Genomic DNA, 17,515 nt, shown 5'->3' with positions numbered 1-17,515 from the left:
CCCCTATTTTGTACTGGTGAGATTGATGTTTTTGAACCTAAGTGAATGACTTTACCTTTTGTTATCAGTTCAGGGAATTCTTGGTGTGGAAATTCCTTATTGCAATGCTGATTAGAAAAGTCTGTAACTTACTGAGGTGCTGGGGCTACTGAGGTGTTAAGTGATTCACACAGCTAACCAGTGTGGGAGGCAATGTGACCTAAGTCTTCCTCACTCTTAAGGCCTATACTCCATGCTCCCTATTTATCCAGGATAATATCATCTTAGTAGATGTAGCCAATATTCTAGCCTACAATATTTTTGGATCCTGATTCAGCCACTCAGCATATTTAGCTCTTTCTTTCAGTTCCATGTCACCCGAAAATTTGATAAACAAGTTGTTTATGCTTTTATCTAAGTCATGGATAAAAATGTTGAACAACACAGAGCCAAGTCAGATCCTCAGAGAGACTATACTGGATATGTTACATTGTTGAGCCATCAATATCTACTAACTGGGTCAAGTTCTTCAACCAGTTGGAAGTCCACCTATTTTGTCTGACCCACATCTTTGTCTTTTTCACAATAGGATGAGAGACTTTGTAAAATGGCTTGCTAAAATCTAGGCAAACTCTATAACATTTTCCTGTTATACTATTTGCTCTATCCATAAAGGAAATTAGGTTAGCCTGGCATGACCATGTTCTTGATGAAATGACCTAGTTCTTTGTGATCAGTACTTTCTTTTCTAGATATTCACTAACGCTCCTTTAGTAATATATTGAATCTTGCCAGTAATTGAATCAACCTTCATAGCCTATGATTTGCAGACTCCTTTCTTTGTCCTTCTCTCATCCTGCAATACCTTTCTCACAATCTATGATTATTCAAAGTTCTGTAATAGTGGCTGATCACATCTGCCAGTATTTTTTTTTTAGTACAGAAGGATGTAAATCACTTGGTCCTGGTGACTTGAATTCATTAAGGGCAGCTACATGTTCTCTTCCTATTTCCTTACTTATCTTGAGTCTCAGCTCCCTTATAAACCATCTTTTTTCTTTTCTTTTCCTTTCAAGATCACTTTTTGCAGCAGAAAAAACAGTAGAAGCAGAGGTGAGTCCCAGTCTTTTCCTTTCCCCATGGTGAGTTTTCATCATTTCATCCATTCTTATCAATGAGTAGTTCTACCCTTCTTTTGGCATTCCTCTATTTTTGATATAGCTAAACAACAACAAAAACTGAACCCTTTAAGTAATCTATTCAAGTCTTCAATTAAAGTGTTGTAAGAGTTACAGAGCACATTTCTTGTATCAATATCATATAAGGGTGAGTGAAAACATGGGAACATAATTCAGTGTTGCATCATGTGAAATAACAAATATGAGGAAATCAGAGAACATGGTAAAGTTTGTGAAAACTTATGTAGGATGATGAAAGCAAAACCAGAAAAATGGTATATGTAATCTTGGTAGCTGTTGTCTACAGACCCCCAGGTCACTCCTCTTCCTTCCTCAATAATTTTGCTACATGGCTCACAGTCTTTCTCCCCTCCTCAATTCTTGCCCTCATACCACTGGACTTTAGCATACATACTGACTCACCCTCAAACACCATGATCATGCAGTTCCTTGACCTCAATTCTCATGGCTTATACCTCTACCCCACCACACACAAACCCCTGATCTTTCTGTCACCCACAATTGTACCACCTTCTTTTCAAGAATTCCCAAATCCCCTTATTTGACCATAATTTATTGGCTTTTCACCTCTTCTTCTGCCTTCCCTTATCAAACCCTACTCTTTGTCTACATTGAGTCCTCCAACTCCTTGATGCCTTCCCTGCACTAACTACTCTCTCTTCTTTTTCCCATCTAGACCCCTTGGTGAATCAATTCAACTCTACAATGTCCTTCTCCTAAATCCCTAGCCCCCTTATCATTTCACCATTTGTGCCTTGCCAAGCCTTGGTCTTGGATGTCCCATCATTTGCTACCTTTGCTCTTACACATGTGCTGCTAAACATAAGTGGAGAAAGTCATGTAACCATTTTGACTGGGTCCACTACAAGTTTATGTTACGCAGTCTCACTGTACTGTCATATTCTCCACAGTGGCTTTTCCAAATCTTTTCATCCCTCTTCAAATCTCCCATTGCTTCCCCTCCTTTTCCCCTGTCAGCTAAAAGATTTGCCACATATTTTGTAGGAAAATTGAGGCCATTTGCCATGAGTTCCTTCTTCCTTACCTTATATCACTCATATGCCTTCTACCACTATTTTCTTCACCTCTGTCTCACATGATGAAGTGACTTTACTCCTTACCAGTGCTAACCACTGTACCTACTCACAAGCACTCCCGTTTCATCCATTCTCCTTCAACAAATTTCTCCTTCTCTCATCCCTGCACTTTTACTTATTTTCAGTCTCTCCCCATCTACTAGCTCCTTCCCTACTGCCTTACAAACATGCCCGTGTCTCTCCCATCCTGAAAATACCCTCACTTCATCCATCTGTCCCCGCTATCATCCTGTCTTCTCTTCTGCCATTTGTGGCCAGACTCCTTGAAGAGACCTTTTACAATAGGTACCTTCATTTTCTTTCTTCTCTGTCTCTTCTTAACCCTTTATAACACTGGTTTCTGAATTTATCATTCCATTGAAACTACTGTATTCAAAGTTACTAGTAATCTCTTAATTGATAAAACCAATGGCCTTTTCTCAATCCTCATTTTCCTTGACCTCACTGTTGATCACTCTCTTCTCTGATATCCTTCTCTCTCTCCTTACCTCACCCCACCCCCATCTCTTTCAGTTCTCCTTCTACCTCTCTGACTACTTCTTGTGTTTTTTTCTGGATCTTCATCCAGATCATGCCATCTTCTCTTTTTATTCTATACCACTTCACTTGATCTCATCAGCTGCCATGGACTTCATTACCATCTCTGTGTTGACAGTTCTCAAATCTACCTATCCCGTTCTAATTTTCCTGCTGACCTCTAATGTGGCATCTCCAATAGCCTTTCAGACATCTTGAACTGGATGACCAATAGACATCTTAAACTCAACATGTCCAAAATGGAACTTATTATTTTTCTCTCTAAATTTTCCCTGTCCTACACTTCCTCTGTTACTATTGAGGACAACACCACCTTTCCAATCCCTCGGGCTCATCACATAGGTGTCAACCTTGATTCTTCACTATCTCTATCCCTTTCCCCTTCTCCATAGCCAGTGTGTTTTAAAGGCCTGTTGACTTCATCTTTGCCACATCTTTCAAATATGCCCCATTTTCTTCTATGATATTGTCGCTACTCTGGTATAGATCTTCATCACCTCACACCTGAACTATTGGGATAGCCTGCTGGTGGGTTTGCCTGCCTCAAATCTCCCCATTCTAATCCATCCTCCATTCAGCCAGCAAAGGGGCTTTCCTAAATTGCAGTCTGACAATGTCACTCCCTTACTCAATAAACTGCAGTGGCTCCTGGTAGCCTCCAGGATCAAATAGAAAATGTTCTATTTGGGATTCAAAGACCTTCAGAACCTAGCCCCTTCTATCTTTCCAGTCTTCTTTTACCTTACTCACCAACATAAACTCTTTAATCCATTGACACTAGCCTCCTGGCTGTTACACTTACCAAGACATTTCCATCTCTCAGCCCTGAGCATTTTCTCTGGCTATCCTTCATGCCTGGAATACACTCCCTCTTCATCTCCTCTTACTAGCTTCCTTGGCTTCCTTTAAGTCCCAACTAAAATCTCACCTTTTACAGGACCTCTTTCCCAACTATAGTTACCCCTTCCACATCTTGACTTTTCCCATCGAGGTTTTGATACATCATGGGTTGGCATAAAAAATTAAATGGAGAATTTTATGGGAATTTTGTGAAAGCTGCAAATGACACTTGCAGGCCAGCAGATGACACAGAAAAAGTTTAGAAATTCAGAAATGCTTAAAATATGTATATAGCATTGTATAGTATCAACTCAAATTTTACAATAAGGTACTGTAAACATCCCACATAAGGAAATGAAAAAATTCAGACTTCTTCACTGATACAAAAGGCGAGCCAAAAAATAATATGCAGATTTTCCAGATTGCAGGGTGCCATGCCCTTAACCCCTGTGATGTAGAAGGGATCACTGTACCTTAATTCTAGTACCTTCCCTCAGTTGATTATTTCCAGTGTATCCTGCTTATAGCTCGCTTGTACATAGCAGTTTGCTATGTACATTAGAGTGTGAGGTCCTTGAATGTCTTGAGTACTTTTGTCTAGTCTAGTCTAGATGTCTAGTACCTTTGACTGCTACTAATTCACATTTGACTCATGATTGAATTAACTAACAACCTGTAGTGCAGATTATCTATATTATGTGTAAAAGTGAAACCACAGACTTTAAATGCCAGATGTGAAGGAGACAAAGCTATTATTCAACTGTGAAAGTTTAAGACCCTGATTTGTTTTCTCACCTACACAGATGGTCAGCTGATTTCATCATGGAGGTAGGCAACAGGATTATATGCAGAGGGAGCCCAATTTTTTCCTTAAAAAAGAACTCCACAATCTTAAGCTTTTGTGTACATATTTGGGAAAGACCCTGGAGTTCTATGCCATTTATTACAGGGGAAAGCTGGCTATGGCAAGCAAGAATTTTAGGGAAGGTTCTATTATCAAATCCCCTCATCCATAAAAAAACCCTGTAAACTGTATAATTCTATGTGGCCTTAGGAAAGTGACTTCACCTCTCTAGTCCTTAAACAGATGACTTTCCTTATCCAGCAAATGGAAGGGTTTTCCCCTGTATTGCAAAATATTCATAGCAGCACCTTTTGTGGTACCAAAGACCTGGACTCATTGTGTGTGGAGTGGTTGAACAAACTGTAGTAAATGAATGTAATGGAATACTAAGGTGCAGCAAGAAATGATAATTATGAGAAACTGAGAAAAACATGAAAAGACTTGCATAAACGAATTCAGAAGGAACTAAGCAAGATGAGAACATTATATACACGACTACAACAATGCAAATGACAAGAATACTCAAAGGAAGTTGAACCTTGATTATCACGCCCAATTTTGGCCCCCAGGCAACAGACAACAAACCTACTCCTAGCGGGGTAGAGAACGTTGCCTGTACTGTCAGATGTGGTTCACAGAGTCCATGGTTAGTTGGTTGGTTTTGTTTAACTGTTTTAATTTGTTAAAAGGAGGTGTTCAATGCAGGGGTGGAGGTGGGGATAGATTGTATTTGGGAATGAATGTAATGTGAAAATAAGCACTATCAATAAAACCACTTCTTTTTAAATGGAGGGGTTGGACTAGACTATTTCTAAGGGTCCTTTTAGTTCTAAGTTCTGTACCTGCTAGGGTGAGTAAGATAAATTTACTTTTTAGGTGGAAGATTATCCTCTTAAATGCTGTAAAATGCATATAAAATATCGTATTTAGTTTTAGTGAGATAGATGTTGAGCTGTTCCTTCTGACAGTAACTAACTAGTCAACAAGTCCGAGTGAGTCCTAAAACAGCTCCCAGAGATAAGGTCAGACTCAAAATGGCGAACTTTATATGCTTTTTATGCACTTGTCACATTCTGATTTATGTATATTTATTTATGTGCATGTGATATTTCTTGCTACTACATTATAGGGTCTTTGAAGGTAGCAATTCATATTTTATATTTATTAAATATATTAACATATATTTATATATTATGTGATATGTAAATATATTACATATGATAAATATATATTATATAAATGTATATATTGTGTGTGTACATATATGTATATACATATATATACATATATACACACACACATATATATATAGTACCTATCACAGTATATTGTTTAAATAGGTGCTCACTAAATACTTTTCGATAAAACAAATACATTTTATATTCTCTGTCAGGATATGAACACATTTCACTTAGCAGCAGTACCAAGTTGGTTGAGATATAAATTGAGAAGATGGGAGGCTGGGGCATAGTCCTGCATGACACCATTCAAGACTGGGATTCCATCTGTCATGAGACCATTCCTCCCAACTCTTAGTTTCTCAACAGTCCGGTACTGTGGTCTGTATACTAGTTATATGGTTTGGTCTATAGATAGTTCTTGTCTGTTTAGTCCAAGTTTTATGACAGATTGTTGGATCTTGCAGATAGCCTATAATGAATGATCTTACCTAAGTTCTCAGTCACTTAGTTAACATACCTCACTCTCTCTTGCAGAGTCATCAAAGTCTAGTGGCGAGACAAGGTCAAGACAACATACAAGATACAGAATAGATGGAAGATATTCTTAGAGGCTGAGGCATTAGCAGCTGAGGTGACTGGAAAAGGCTTCTTATAGAAAGTGGATTTGAGCTTAACCTCAGAAGCCAGGGATTTTTAAATGAAAAGGAAGAACATTTTAGGCTTGGAAGACAGCCAAAGGCATGGAGATGGGAGATAAAGCCTGATATGTGAGGAAGAACAAGTAAGCAGGTATGGCTGGAGAAAGTAGGCAGGTAATGCATGGAGAAGATGAATATGTTAAAGATTGAAAGGACAGTAAAGGGTTAGGTTGGGAAGAGATTTAAATGCTCAATAAAAATTTATATCTGATCTTGGAGGTAATAGGTAACTACTGGAGTTCATTGAATATGGGAAGATAGGGTGGAGGTGAGGGAGAAATATTCTTAGATTTATGCCTTGGGAAAACCACTTTGTTGGCTTTGAGGAGGATGGATTGGAATGGGGAGAGGTTTGAGGCAGAGAGAACAAATAGTTCAGGAGTTAAAGGAGGATGGCAGCTGTGTGAATAGAATGAAGGGAAACGTGCAAGAGATGTTGTAGAGCTAAAGAAATCACAAGATTGGCTGCCGATTGGATGTATAGGGTGAGGCAGATTTAGGAACTGAGGATAACTCTGGGCAGTGAATGTAGGTGCCCTGATGACTGGGCTTTAGTCCTGTCTGCTCCTTATCCCACTTCTTAGCTTAGAAAACAGAATCCTGCTGTTTTTTGAAAAGATAGTAGACACAGAGTTTTGACATAATGTTCAACATACTGATCAGTGCATAACATAGGGGGAGACAAAAGATTTTCCTTGTCAAATATGGGGTATGCTACAGTTTGGTCCCACTTTGAGGGAACTCTAACTTTGGAGGTAATTAGGATTAAATGATTTGGCAAGGATTGAGGCATATAAACTATGCAATTCTGATAAGAAGAGATCTCCCAGAGAACTTTAAAAATTTGAAGTATTTGATCATAAACATTTAGATAGGACTACTGCATTGTGGCAGGGAAACTCAGGTGTAATCTGCAAAATATGGAAAGACTATCCTAAGAAATTCTTCAAGAAAACTTTTCAGAATGACCAAAAAGAGATGACAGTATCTAAATAGAAGGAACTCACAGGACCCTAACATGAAAACACTAAAAATTCAAGTCTTCTAGATATAATATAGTCAAGACATCACCCTTGGGATGTCATTGGTCCTCTTTGAGAAAGGATGAGCAACAGCAAGGAATTCCAGCAATTCTACAAGGAATAAATTTAGAAATTTTACAAAAACAGCAATGATATATACACACACATACACAGTCATCAATGAGGACTACAGTAGATTTCTTAAGGAAGATTAGAAATGATTAAAGAAATAAGAATATAAAAGATTTAATATTAAGAAACATTAGCGGGGGGAGGAGAGCCAAGATGGCGGAGTAAAAAGATACACATATGCTAGCTCCAGACCCACAGCCCATAAAATACCTGTAAAGAAGAACTCCCAATAAATTCTGGAGCAGCAGAAGCCACAGAACAACGGAGCAGAGGAGATTTCTGTTCCAAAGAGACCTGAAAAACTTACCCAAGAGGTTCATCACGCACCGGACCCGGAGCGGAACCCAGCCCTGCCTTGGCCGTGTGGCACTGAGAGGAGGAGATCCAAGCAGGCTTCAGGGACAGCATCTCCAGCAGCTGTGCAGGTCCCTCCACCCACAGGCACCAAAGGTCAGTGAGATGGTCTTTTCAGGGTGCTGAGAGGGGAGCGGGTTGTCTCCATAACTCAGGCCCCCTCAGGAGGCAGCAGCAGAGGCAGCAGCAGACAGGGGCTCCCAAAGCAGGCAGGAGCTCAGATCCATTGTTGAAGGTCTCCTCATAAACCCCCTGAGGGTACTAAGCCCCAAGTGGTGGCCCTGCCCCCACCTGAGCAGCTGAACTTAATCTCACACTGAATAGCAGCCCCGCCCCACCAAAAGCCCTGAGGCTGGGAAGCAGCATTTGAATCTCAGACCCCAAGCTCTGGCTGGGCGGATCTGGAGGCAAGGTGGGTGTGGAGAGGACACTCAGAAGTCAAGTCACTGGCTGGGAAAATGCCCAGAAAAGGGGGAAAAAAATAAGACCATAGAAGGTTACTTTCTTGATGAACAGATATCTCTTCCCTTCCTTTCAGGTGAGGAAGAACAATGCTTACCATCAGAGAAAGACATAGAAATCAAGGCTTCTGTATCCCAAACATCCAAAATAAATATTCCATGGGCTCAGGCCATGGAAAAGCTCAAAAAGGATTTTGAAAATCAAGTTAGAGAAGTTGAGGAAAACAAGGGGAGAGAAATGAGAGAGATGAAAGAAAAGCATGAAAAGCAGGTCAACACCTTGCTAAAGGAGACCCAAAAAAATGCTGAAGAAAATAACACCTTGAAAAATAAGCTAACTCAATTGGCAAAAGAGGTTCAAAAAGCCAATGAGGAGAAGGATGCTTTCAAAAGCAGAATTAGCCAAATGGAAAAGGAGGTTCAAAAGCTCACTAAGAAAATAGTTCTTTCAAAATTAGAATGGAACAGATGGAGGCTAATGACTTTATGAGAAACCAAGAAATCACAAAACAAAACCAAAAGAATGACAAAATGGAAGAGAATGTGAAATATCTCATTGGAAAAACAACTGACCTGGAAAATAGATCCAGGAGAGACAATTTAAAAATTATGGGACTGCCTGAAAGCCATGATCAAAAAAAGAGCCTAGACATCATCTTTCATGAAATTATCAAGGAAAACTGCCCTAAGATTCTAGAACCAGAGGGAAAAATAAGTGTTCAAGGAATCCACCAATCACCTCCTGAAAGAGATCCAAAAAGAGAAACTCCAAGGAACATTGTGGCCAAATTCCAGAGTTCCCTGGTCAAGGAGAAAATATTGCAAGCAGCTAGAAAGAAACAATTCAAGTATTGTGGAAATACAATCAGGATAACACAAGATCTAGCAGCTTCTACGATAAGGGATAGAAGGGCGTGGAATAGGATATTCCAGAAGTCAAAGGAATTAGGACTAAAACCAAGAATCACCTACCCAGCAAAACTGAGTATAATACTTCAGGGGAAAAAAATGGTTTTTCAATGAAATAGAGGACTTTCAAGCATTCTTGATGAAAAGACCAGAGCTGAAAAGAAAATTTGACTTTCAAACACAAGAATGAAGAGAAGCATGAAAAGGTGAACAGCAAAGAGAAGTCATAAAGGACTTACTAAAGTTGAACTGTTTACATTCCTACATGGAAAGACAATATTTGTAACTCTTGAAACTTTTCAGTATCTGGGTAGTTGGTGGGATTACACATACACACACACACACACACGCACACGCACACATACACAGCACAGAGTGAATTGAATAGGATGGGATCATATCTTAAAAAAATGAAATTAAGTAGTGAGAGAGAAATATATTGGGAGGAGAAAGGGAGAAATGGAATGGGGCAAATTATCTCTCATAAAAGAAGCAAGCAAAAGACTTTTTAGTGGAGGGAAAAAGAGGGGAGGTGAGAGAAAAACATGAAGTTTACTCTCATCACATTCCACTAAAGGAAGGAATAAAATGCACACTCATTTTGGTATGAAAACCTATCTTACAATACAGGAAAGTGGTGGAGAAGGGGACAAGCAGGGTGGGGGGGATGATGGAAGGGAGGGCAATGGGAGGAGGGAGCAATTTGAAGTCAACACTCCTGGGGAGGGACAGGATCAAAAGAGAGAATAGAAGCAATGGGGGGCAGGATAGGATGGAGGGAAATATAGTTAGTTCTTACACAACACTACCATTATGGAAGTCATTTGTAAAACTACACAGATATGGCCTATATTGAATTGCTTGCCTTCCAAAGGGAATGGGTGGGGAGGGAGGGATGAAGAGAAGTTGGAACTCAAAATTTTAGGAACAACTGTCGAGTTCTGTTCTTGCTACTAGGAAATAAGAAATACAGGTATAGAGGTATAGAAAGTTATCTGGCCCTACGGGACAAAAGAGAAGATGGGGACAAGGGAAGGGAGGGATGATAGAAGAGAGGGCAGATTGGTGATAGGGGTAATTAGAATGCTCGGTGTTTTGGGGTGGGGGAGGGGACAAATGGGGAGAAAATTTGGAACCCAAAGTTTTGTGAAAATGAATGTTACAAGTTAAATAAATTTTAAAAAAAGAAACATTAGCACTAAACCTATACTTGTCTCTCCAAGAAAATTGAACTTGCCACATGAAAGTAAAAGGAGGTCATTTAAGAAGCATTTAGACTTCAAAAAACTCATAGAGAGCCATTTGTATTTCAAAGAAATTTTGAAGACAGTTCTTCTAGCCCCAAAGATAAGTACTTAAAATGATTCACACTTTTCAAATCAAGATTAAGCAATAACAGATTAAATATAAAAACCTTCAGGATATTATATTGCCTAAATCACTAAAAATTTCAAAAACATTTAAAATAAAGCTATTTTTTTTATAAAGGCAAGAATTAAAGAAATCTATGTAGTTAGTAGTATAATGCATAGGAATTTAGTTTCAGTTTGTTAATAGTAATAATATTATAATGATAAATGTAATAATACAGAATGGTAGAAAAAATATTACTAAATAATCACAGTGCTAATTGGTCTAACTTCTTAAACAAAAGGAAAAAATTAAAGAATTGATTAAAAGGCAAAACCCAACATGTTATTTATATGAAAACATATTTGCTGAAAATATACTTAGAGAAAACATTTAACCTTTTGAATTTAGATAGCTGTAGAACTAAGGTAGTTTACCCTAGTGGCAGAAGGTCAGCTCTGGAGTTAGGAGGAGCTGAGTTGAACTGTTGCCTCTCACATATACTGTTTGCCTGACTCTGGACAAGTAATCTAATCTCTCAATGCCCCTGCATCACAAAGAAGATTCAGGTAAATATAAAAAAGCAGAACTTCTATATACTACATTTATGAATCACAATGAAATAAAATTAGTCATAGTCACTCAACCTATCTTTGCTTCAGTATTCTTATTAGTAAAATGAGGATAATAATAGCTCCTACCTCACAGCGTTGTTGAGAATGTCAAATGAGATGAAGGTATGAAAAATATTTGGTAAACCTTAAAGCAAGTTATTTTTTACCGTGGTAAACGATGCAATGAATAAAAGGTGAGTAAACTCACATGGAAACCAATAAGTGATCTACTAAGTAATACATGAAGGAGAGAGGAAATTATCAAAATAATAGAATATCATATATTCTATGTTTTGAAATCTATGGGATGCAGCCAAAACAATACTTGGAGACATAGTCATGATGCTAAATGCCTGTATTAATAAAAAAGAGGAACTTAGCAAAAGAAATTTGCACTGGAATGAAAAGATGCTAAAAACAGATTGGGGAAATAATGATTCATAGTGTTGAATGCCTATATTAATAAGAAAGAGAATCTTAGCAAGACAGTGTTCACTAGAATGAAAAGATGCTAAAAATAAATAGTGGAAATAAAGGTAGAAAAGGAACAAAGTCCTACACCAACGGAAAGCAGAGATAAATAACCAAAAGGTTGAAATTAATGTAATGGAAGATAAGAGAAACAATTGAAGTGACATAAAATCTATTCTTTGAAAAGGCTTACAGAACTGAGAAACAATTAACAAACGTGATCTTTAAAAAAAGAGAGCCCAATGCAGAATGAAGCAGACTATTTTCTCTTTTATGTTGTGTTTTTTTTCCTCATGGTTTCTCCTATTCGTTTTAATTCTTCTATGCAACATGACTAATGTGAAAATGTGTTTATGAGAATGTATACATAGAACTCATATACAGTTACATACCATCTTGGGGAGGGAGGGCAAGGAAGGGGTAGAAAATTTAAAACATATGGGAGTGATAGTTGAAAACTGAAAACAAATTAATTAATTAAAAAAAGAGAGAGACCAAGTTTTGAAACGAGAAAGGGAAGGTCACAACTAAGACAAAAGAAGGGATGATTATTTATAAAAAAGATTAAATGCTTATTTTATATTTTGAGGCAATGAGGTGGTACAATAGCTGGAGCACTGGGTCCAGAGTCAGAAAGACCTGCACTTAAACCTAGCCTCAGACCCTTATTAGCCATGTGACACTGGGCAAGTCACAGCCTGAAAAAAAAAATTCCCCAAACACTAGGATATAGGAATGGAAAGATTTTTCCTTAATATGACAAAAATCTGTTTGAAATCATGAGCTAATATCATGTATAATGGAGAGCCATTAGAAACACTCCTCCCAAAAAGAAGTAGGAGGCATGATCATCTACCTTATATTTTGACACCTCTATTTGATACCTTAAAAATGTTAGTAATAAGGCATAAAATATAATAAATTATGGGACTAGGCATTGATATTGAAAAATTTAAAATTTGGAAGATAGGAAAGCAAATGGTGTATCACTAGAGAACCCAACATATAGGTAGTAAACACTGGAGATGAGATTTGAACCCACGTCTTCTTAAGGCAGAGTTAATACTCCATCAATTTTACCATGCTGTTCTTGTATAGAGCAGGTAACTTAGAGGCCAACCTTCTGTTGTTAGCTAAAATGAGAATGATCAGTCCACTCTTAAGTTACTTCACTGGGTGACTGGATGAAAAAGGGTTTGAAATCTTGGACACTGAATAATGAGTTTTCTGGTTGGGCTTTAGTTTAAATCTTGCCTCAGAGAAGGAAAGTCATTTACCTTCTCTCAGCCTCAGTTTCCTCATCTATAAAATAGGGATGATGGTAATAATAGCGCATATGGTAAAGGATTGTTTTGTGGATCAAATGAGACAACCTATGGAAAACACTTGATAGGCATTAAAGTACAGGAAAAATACTAGCTATTATCATTACATTATTGTAACCAGACCACTTATAAATAGATGGTGTTAAAACAAGATGGGGGGGTGTAAGTTCTGGATCTTTCCATTTGCAATCCCATCCTACTATATTACAGTAGATTATTTAGTGACTATGAAATTGAATCAAGAATATCTTCACTATGCATCCATTTGTTTTAGGGAATGCTATGTAGATCAGAAAAAGTGTTTCTCATTTATAATAGGAAATAGTAAAATAAAACCCCAATATTATAGGAGGGGGAAGGATAATTCCATACCATCTCTGTGAATTTGTCTACACAGGCCATTCGAATTCGTTCTGGAGTCGCTGGGCTGTTCAGCACAAAGTCTTCCATTAAACCCCTTTCTTTTCGAGCTGCTGTCACTGCATCACTTATAGCAAAGAACACAGAACATCCCAGGAACATACCTGACTCACCCAAGCCCTATGTGAAAGGAGAAATTTAGAAATTTCTTTATAATTCAATTTCTATACATTTTAATTTTTATAATTACAATTCTTTTTTATTTACTTATAATTAATTTTGTTTTCAACATTTACTTCCATAAGTTTAAAATTTTCTCCACCTCCTTCCCCTACATCCTCTCCAAGACAGTGTGCAATCTGATTAGCAACTCTACATACACATTCTTATTAAGCATATTTTCACATGAGTCATGTTGTAGAGAAGAATTAGAATGAATGGGAGGAACCGTGAGAAAGGAAAAACGAAACTAAACAAAACAAAAAAGAGAGCAATATAGTTTGCTTCCATCTGCATTCAGACTCTATGGTTCTTTCTCTGGATGTAGATGGCATTTTCCATCATGAGTCTTTTGGAGCTGTCTTGGGTCCTTGCGTTGCTGAGAAGAGCCAAGTCTATCAAAGTCAGTCATTGTACAATGTGGCTGTTACTGTGCACGATGTTCTCCTGGTTCTGCTCACTTCACTCAGCATCAGTTCATTAGGAATAGATTTCTTTAGAAATTTCTCTTGAGGAATTCATATGCCTTTAAGAATTCCCAATGCTTTGGTTCACTCCTCCCATGTTAAAATTATCATGGTTCTGTTCTTGGTAAAATACCAGTAAGCTGGGGAATAGGAACTATGTAAATATGGGTTGAAGGGAGGGGTAGGGTCCATTCTTTCATGAATGGTAAGAAAGAAAATCTATCAGTGTATGATGTAGTCTAAATGTATACAACCCTAGGGGCCGTGTAACAGTATGAGGAGTGACTATCTATTACTTTCTTGATGGGTGTATACCATACATAATTATTGGCAGGTTAAGAAGAGATTAGAGTTTACATATAATAAAATAACATGCTTCCCTCTCTTCCTTGGGCAGGTTATGTGCACTTGAAAATTAATATGCTAAAAACCAAGATGAAATACACTGTGTTGTGTAATGGAAAAGGAAGCCCTAGGTGTCAGAAAACTTGTGCTCTAGTCCTCTACTTATTAGCAGGGTGACCAACCTTACCTCTCTAAGTTTTGGCTTCCTCATGCATAAGCTTCTGTGCTACCTAACTACAGGCTTATTGCAGTGAAAGCATTTTGTAAATCTTAAAATAATAGATAAATATAACTTGTTCTATTATGTGGTATGGTCTTTGGAATCAGAAGACCTGGGATCATATTCCTCCTCTGACACTGACTTTGGGCAAAGTTACTTAGCCTGTTAGCCTCAGTTTCCTTACCTATAAAAATAAGGGTTGGCTTAAATGACCTCTAGAGGTCCCTGCTAGCTCTAGGTCTACAATCTTAGATTATAAAATATGCACATAATGACTGGGCTCTTGAGTTTCAGTTGACCATCTGGTTATATGACAAATATTTATTTCATGCTTTTTGCCTTGCAAAGACTTCTAATGCACCAGGTTCCTTAAGAATTTAAAGGCATGATCTTTCTTTCTTCCTTTGGGAACCTCCATTGTCTTAGTACCCCATATATAGGGAAAACTGATGAACAGAAAGTGAGAGGACACGTAAAAAGGACTAAATCCCTGTGGTTTCATCAGTTGCTAAATACTTCTGGATTTGCAAAGTAAGGGGAATTGGAAGGCTTCATTTATATCCTATTCCAGACTCCTGTTACAGAGAAGACTTATCCCACCCCCAAAACCCTAAGTATAGCTTCTGCTCTGAATGAGGGTTCATTGTAACCTAATTTGCCATCTGTACATTGCAGATCTTAAATCTTCGGTTTTACTTTCTTATGGATCATCGTGAGAGTTTACATTTTGAAGAAAAACCTGAATAACCCTCTATATTCAATTCCCTATGAGAAGAAGCAAGGGCCTCTGCTTAGCTTTTGAAGATTATTTATAAAACAAGGTTTTTTAATGGAATTTGGAGGCCTTGGGGAATCCTAGGATCATGGTTCTAACAACGATTAGGTTCATGTCATTTAGCCAATCTAGGCCTGAGTTTGGTTGTCTACAAAAAAGAGGATGTTGGGACAGATGCTTTCTAAGGACCTAGCCCCCAATGTTTTATAGATTTATGAACCCAATAACAACTGATTTTTATATCTATTTTGGCCTCCAGCTGTCATCCCTACACTATTTTAGCTACAGGGGACTATTTCCATTGCATCTTAGAACATGTCATAGGTGCTTACTTTAATCAGGAGAACATGGTATACAGTAACATTGTACACAGTAGGCAGTACACAGCAATCTAAAAGGTTCATCGAGGACAATGCTATCCACATCTAGAGAAAGAGCAGACGGAGTCTGAATGCAGATTGAAGCATACTGTTTTACTTTTTTGGGGTCTTTTTTTTTTTTTTGCTCTGTTCCTTCTTTCAAAACATGACTAATATAGAAATATGTTTTACATGATTGTGTGTATATATATATATATATATATATATCCTATATCAAATTACTTTGAGAGGAGGGAGGAAAAAAATTAGAATTCAAAATTTTATAAAAAAGTGAATGTTAAAAATTATTTTTACATGTAATTGGAAAAAAACAAAATACTATTTAAAAGAAGAAAAAGAACATGTCATACATGCTTACTTTAGATGAATAGATTGCCATTGGGTTCTCTGATGATGCCAGTAAAGAAACATTAAACTCTTCTGGGATGTCTGTGGCTGTAGGAATTTTGTACTCATCAGGGCCCTGAGAATGCAATACTCCTTCAGGAGAATATTTCAGTTCTTCCATTGTGTAAAGTCCCAAGCCCTGAATGAATGAGCCTTCAATCTGCATAGGGACAATTTCAAGATTTTTGAAGTAATATTTTGAGAACACAGTCATAGCAACAATCACTTTTAAGATAACTTACAGATCTAAATACTTTGGTATTTACCTGTCCTATATCTATGGCTGGATTTATGCTGCAACTTGCATCCATGACTATGTCAGTTCTTATGTTCTAGAAAAAAAAATCAAAAGCTATATTTAAAAAAATATTACATTTTAAAAGATGCTTTTCTTTGGAAGAGCTCCATTTCCTCCCAGAGCCATGCCCTAAAGACATTGCACTTACTGTTCTCTTGTTTTTGTGTCTCTAGTACTTAGCACAGTGCCTGGCACTTAATAAATGCAGGAAAAGGACTGAAAAGGCCCACCCTGACAGAAGTTAAACCTGAAGTCAAAGCCAGCTTTGTTGCTTTGTGGATTTGTTGCTCTAGCCCCCATGAGGAGATGTAGATTATTCCTGGAGTGGGCTTTAAAACCTAGGACTTAATAATATACTCAGGTTTGCACCACTGCTAGATCAAAAAGCTTCCTGGAAGATTTTAAGGTTCGTAAAGGGAGGGACCTACCTTATTTGCCTCCATATCTCCTTCAGGTGTTATCATAGTGCTTTATACAGAACAAATATTGAATACAATTTTGTTGAATGGAATGGGAGTGGTTAGTAGGTTGAAAAAAATAAGCGATAACAATTAGCAACAGTTTTAAGCAGAAAATGATAGTATAATTCTTTGGGTAAACTAAATTTGAAAGTGATTTTTGTCAACTTGATGTGTCTAGTTATAAGAATGTGGAAGCTGACAAGAGTGTGTGACCAAATGCCTGGGAACAGAGTAAATTACTGAAGTTGGCTGGAAAAAATATCTTATGAGAGACTGTGTAGGTCCATGAGAATACAGAAAATTACCCAAGCTGACCAAGGATGTTAGAATGTCAGCTCCCAGAGAGCACAGATTATTCCATTTTTCTTGTCTTTCTATCACCAGTGACTAGCATTGCCACCAGCCTGCAACCATTCATAGTAGGTGCTTAATAAATGACTGTTGTTGGATTGATTCAAGACTGGAATTACAAAACAATAATCTAAAGTGCAGTAGATCACTGATTTCATCAGCTCCCACACATACATATCTGTCCATCCTGGACAACTCTCACCCATGTCCTCCTATTAGTTGGCAATAGAGGGATCCAG

General features: G+C 37.7%; 1 protein-coding gene across 2 annotated transcripts in view; it reads right to left on the bottom strand.

Annotated features, from left to right (window-relative positions):
- The window catches only part of LOC140509584 (aldehyde oxidase 2-like), a 128,502-nt gene that overhangs the window by 13,105 nt on the left and 97,882 nt on the right, over positions 1 to 17,515 (bottom strand). Inside the window, exons 32-34 of one of the 2 annotated variants that reach the window (XM_072617220.1) lie at positions 16,433 to 16,498; positions 16,138 to 16,326; positions 13,386 to 13,553 (exon numbers count right to left, since the gene is read on the bottom strand). In XM_072617220.1, the coding sequence (XP_072473321.1) occupies positions 13,386 to 13,553; positions 16,138 to 16,326; positions 16,433 to 16,498 (423 nt within the window). Of the gene's footprint in view, positions 1 to 13,385; positions 13,554 to 16,129; positions 16,327 to 16,432; positions 16,499 to 17,515 lie in introns of those variants that run through there. The other variant, XM_072617221.1, reaches the window with a different exon arrangement.

Source organism: Notamacropus eugenii, chromosome 6 (assembly GCF_028372415.1).
Source record: "Notamacropus eugenii isolate mMacEug1 chromosome 6, mMacEug1.pri_v2, whole genome shotgun sequence".
In the NCBI taxonomy this organism is placed as follows: domain Eukaryota; kingdom Metazoa; phylum Chordata; class Mammalia; order Diprotodontia; family Macropodidae; genus Notamacropus; species Notamacropus eugenii.
This window is presented reverse-complemented; position numbering and strand designations above follow the sequence as displayed.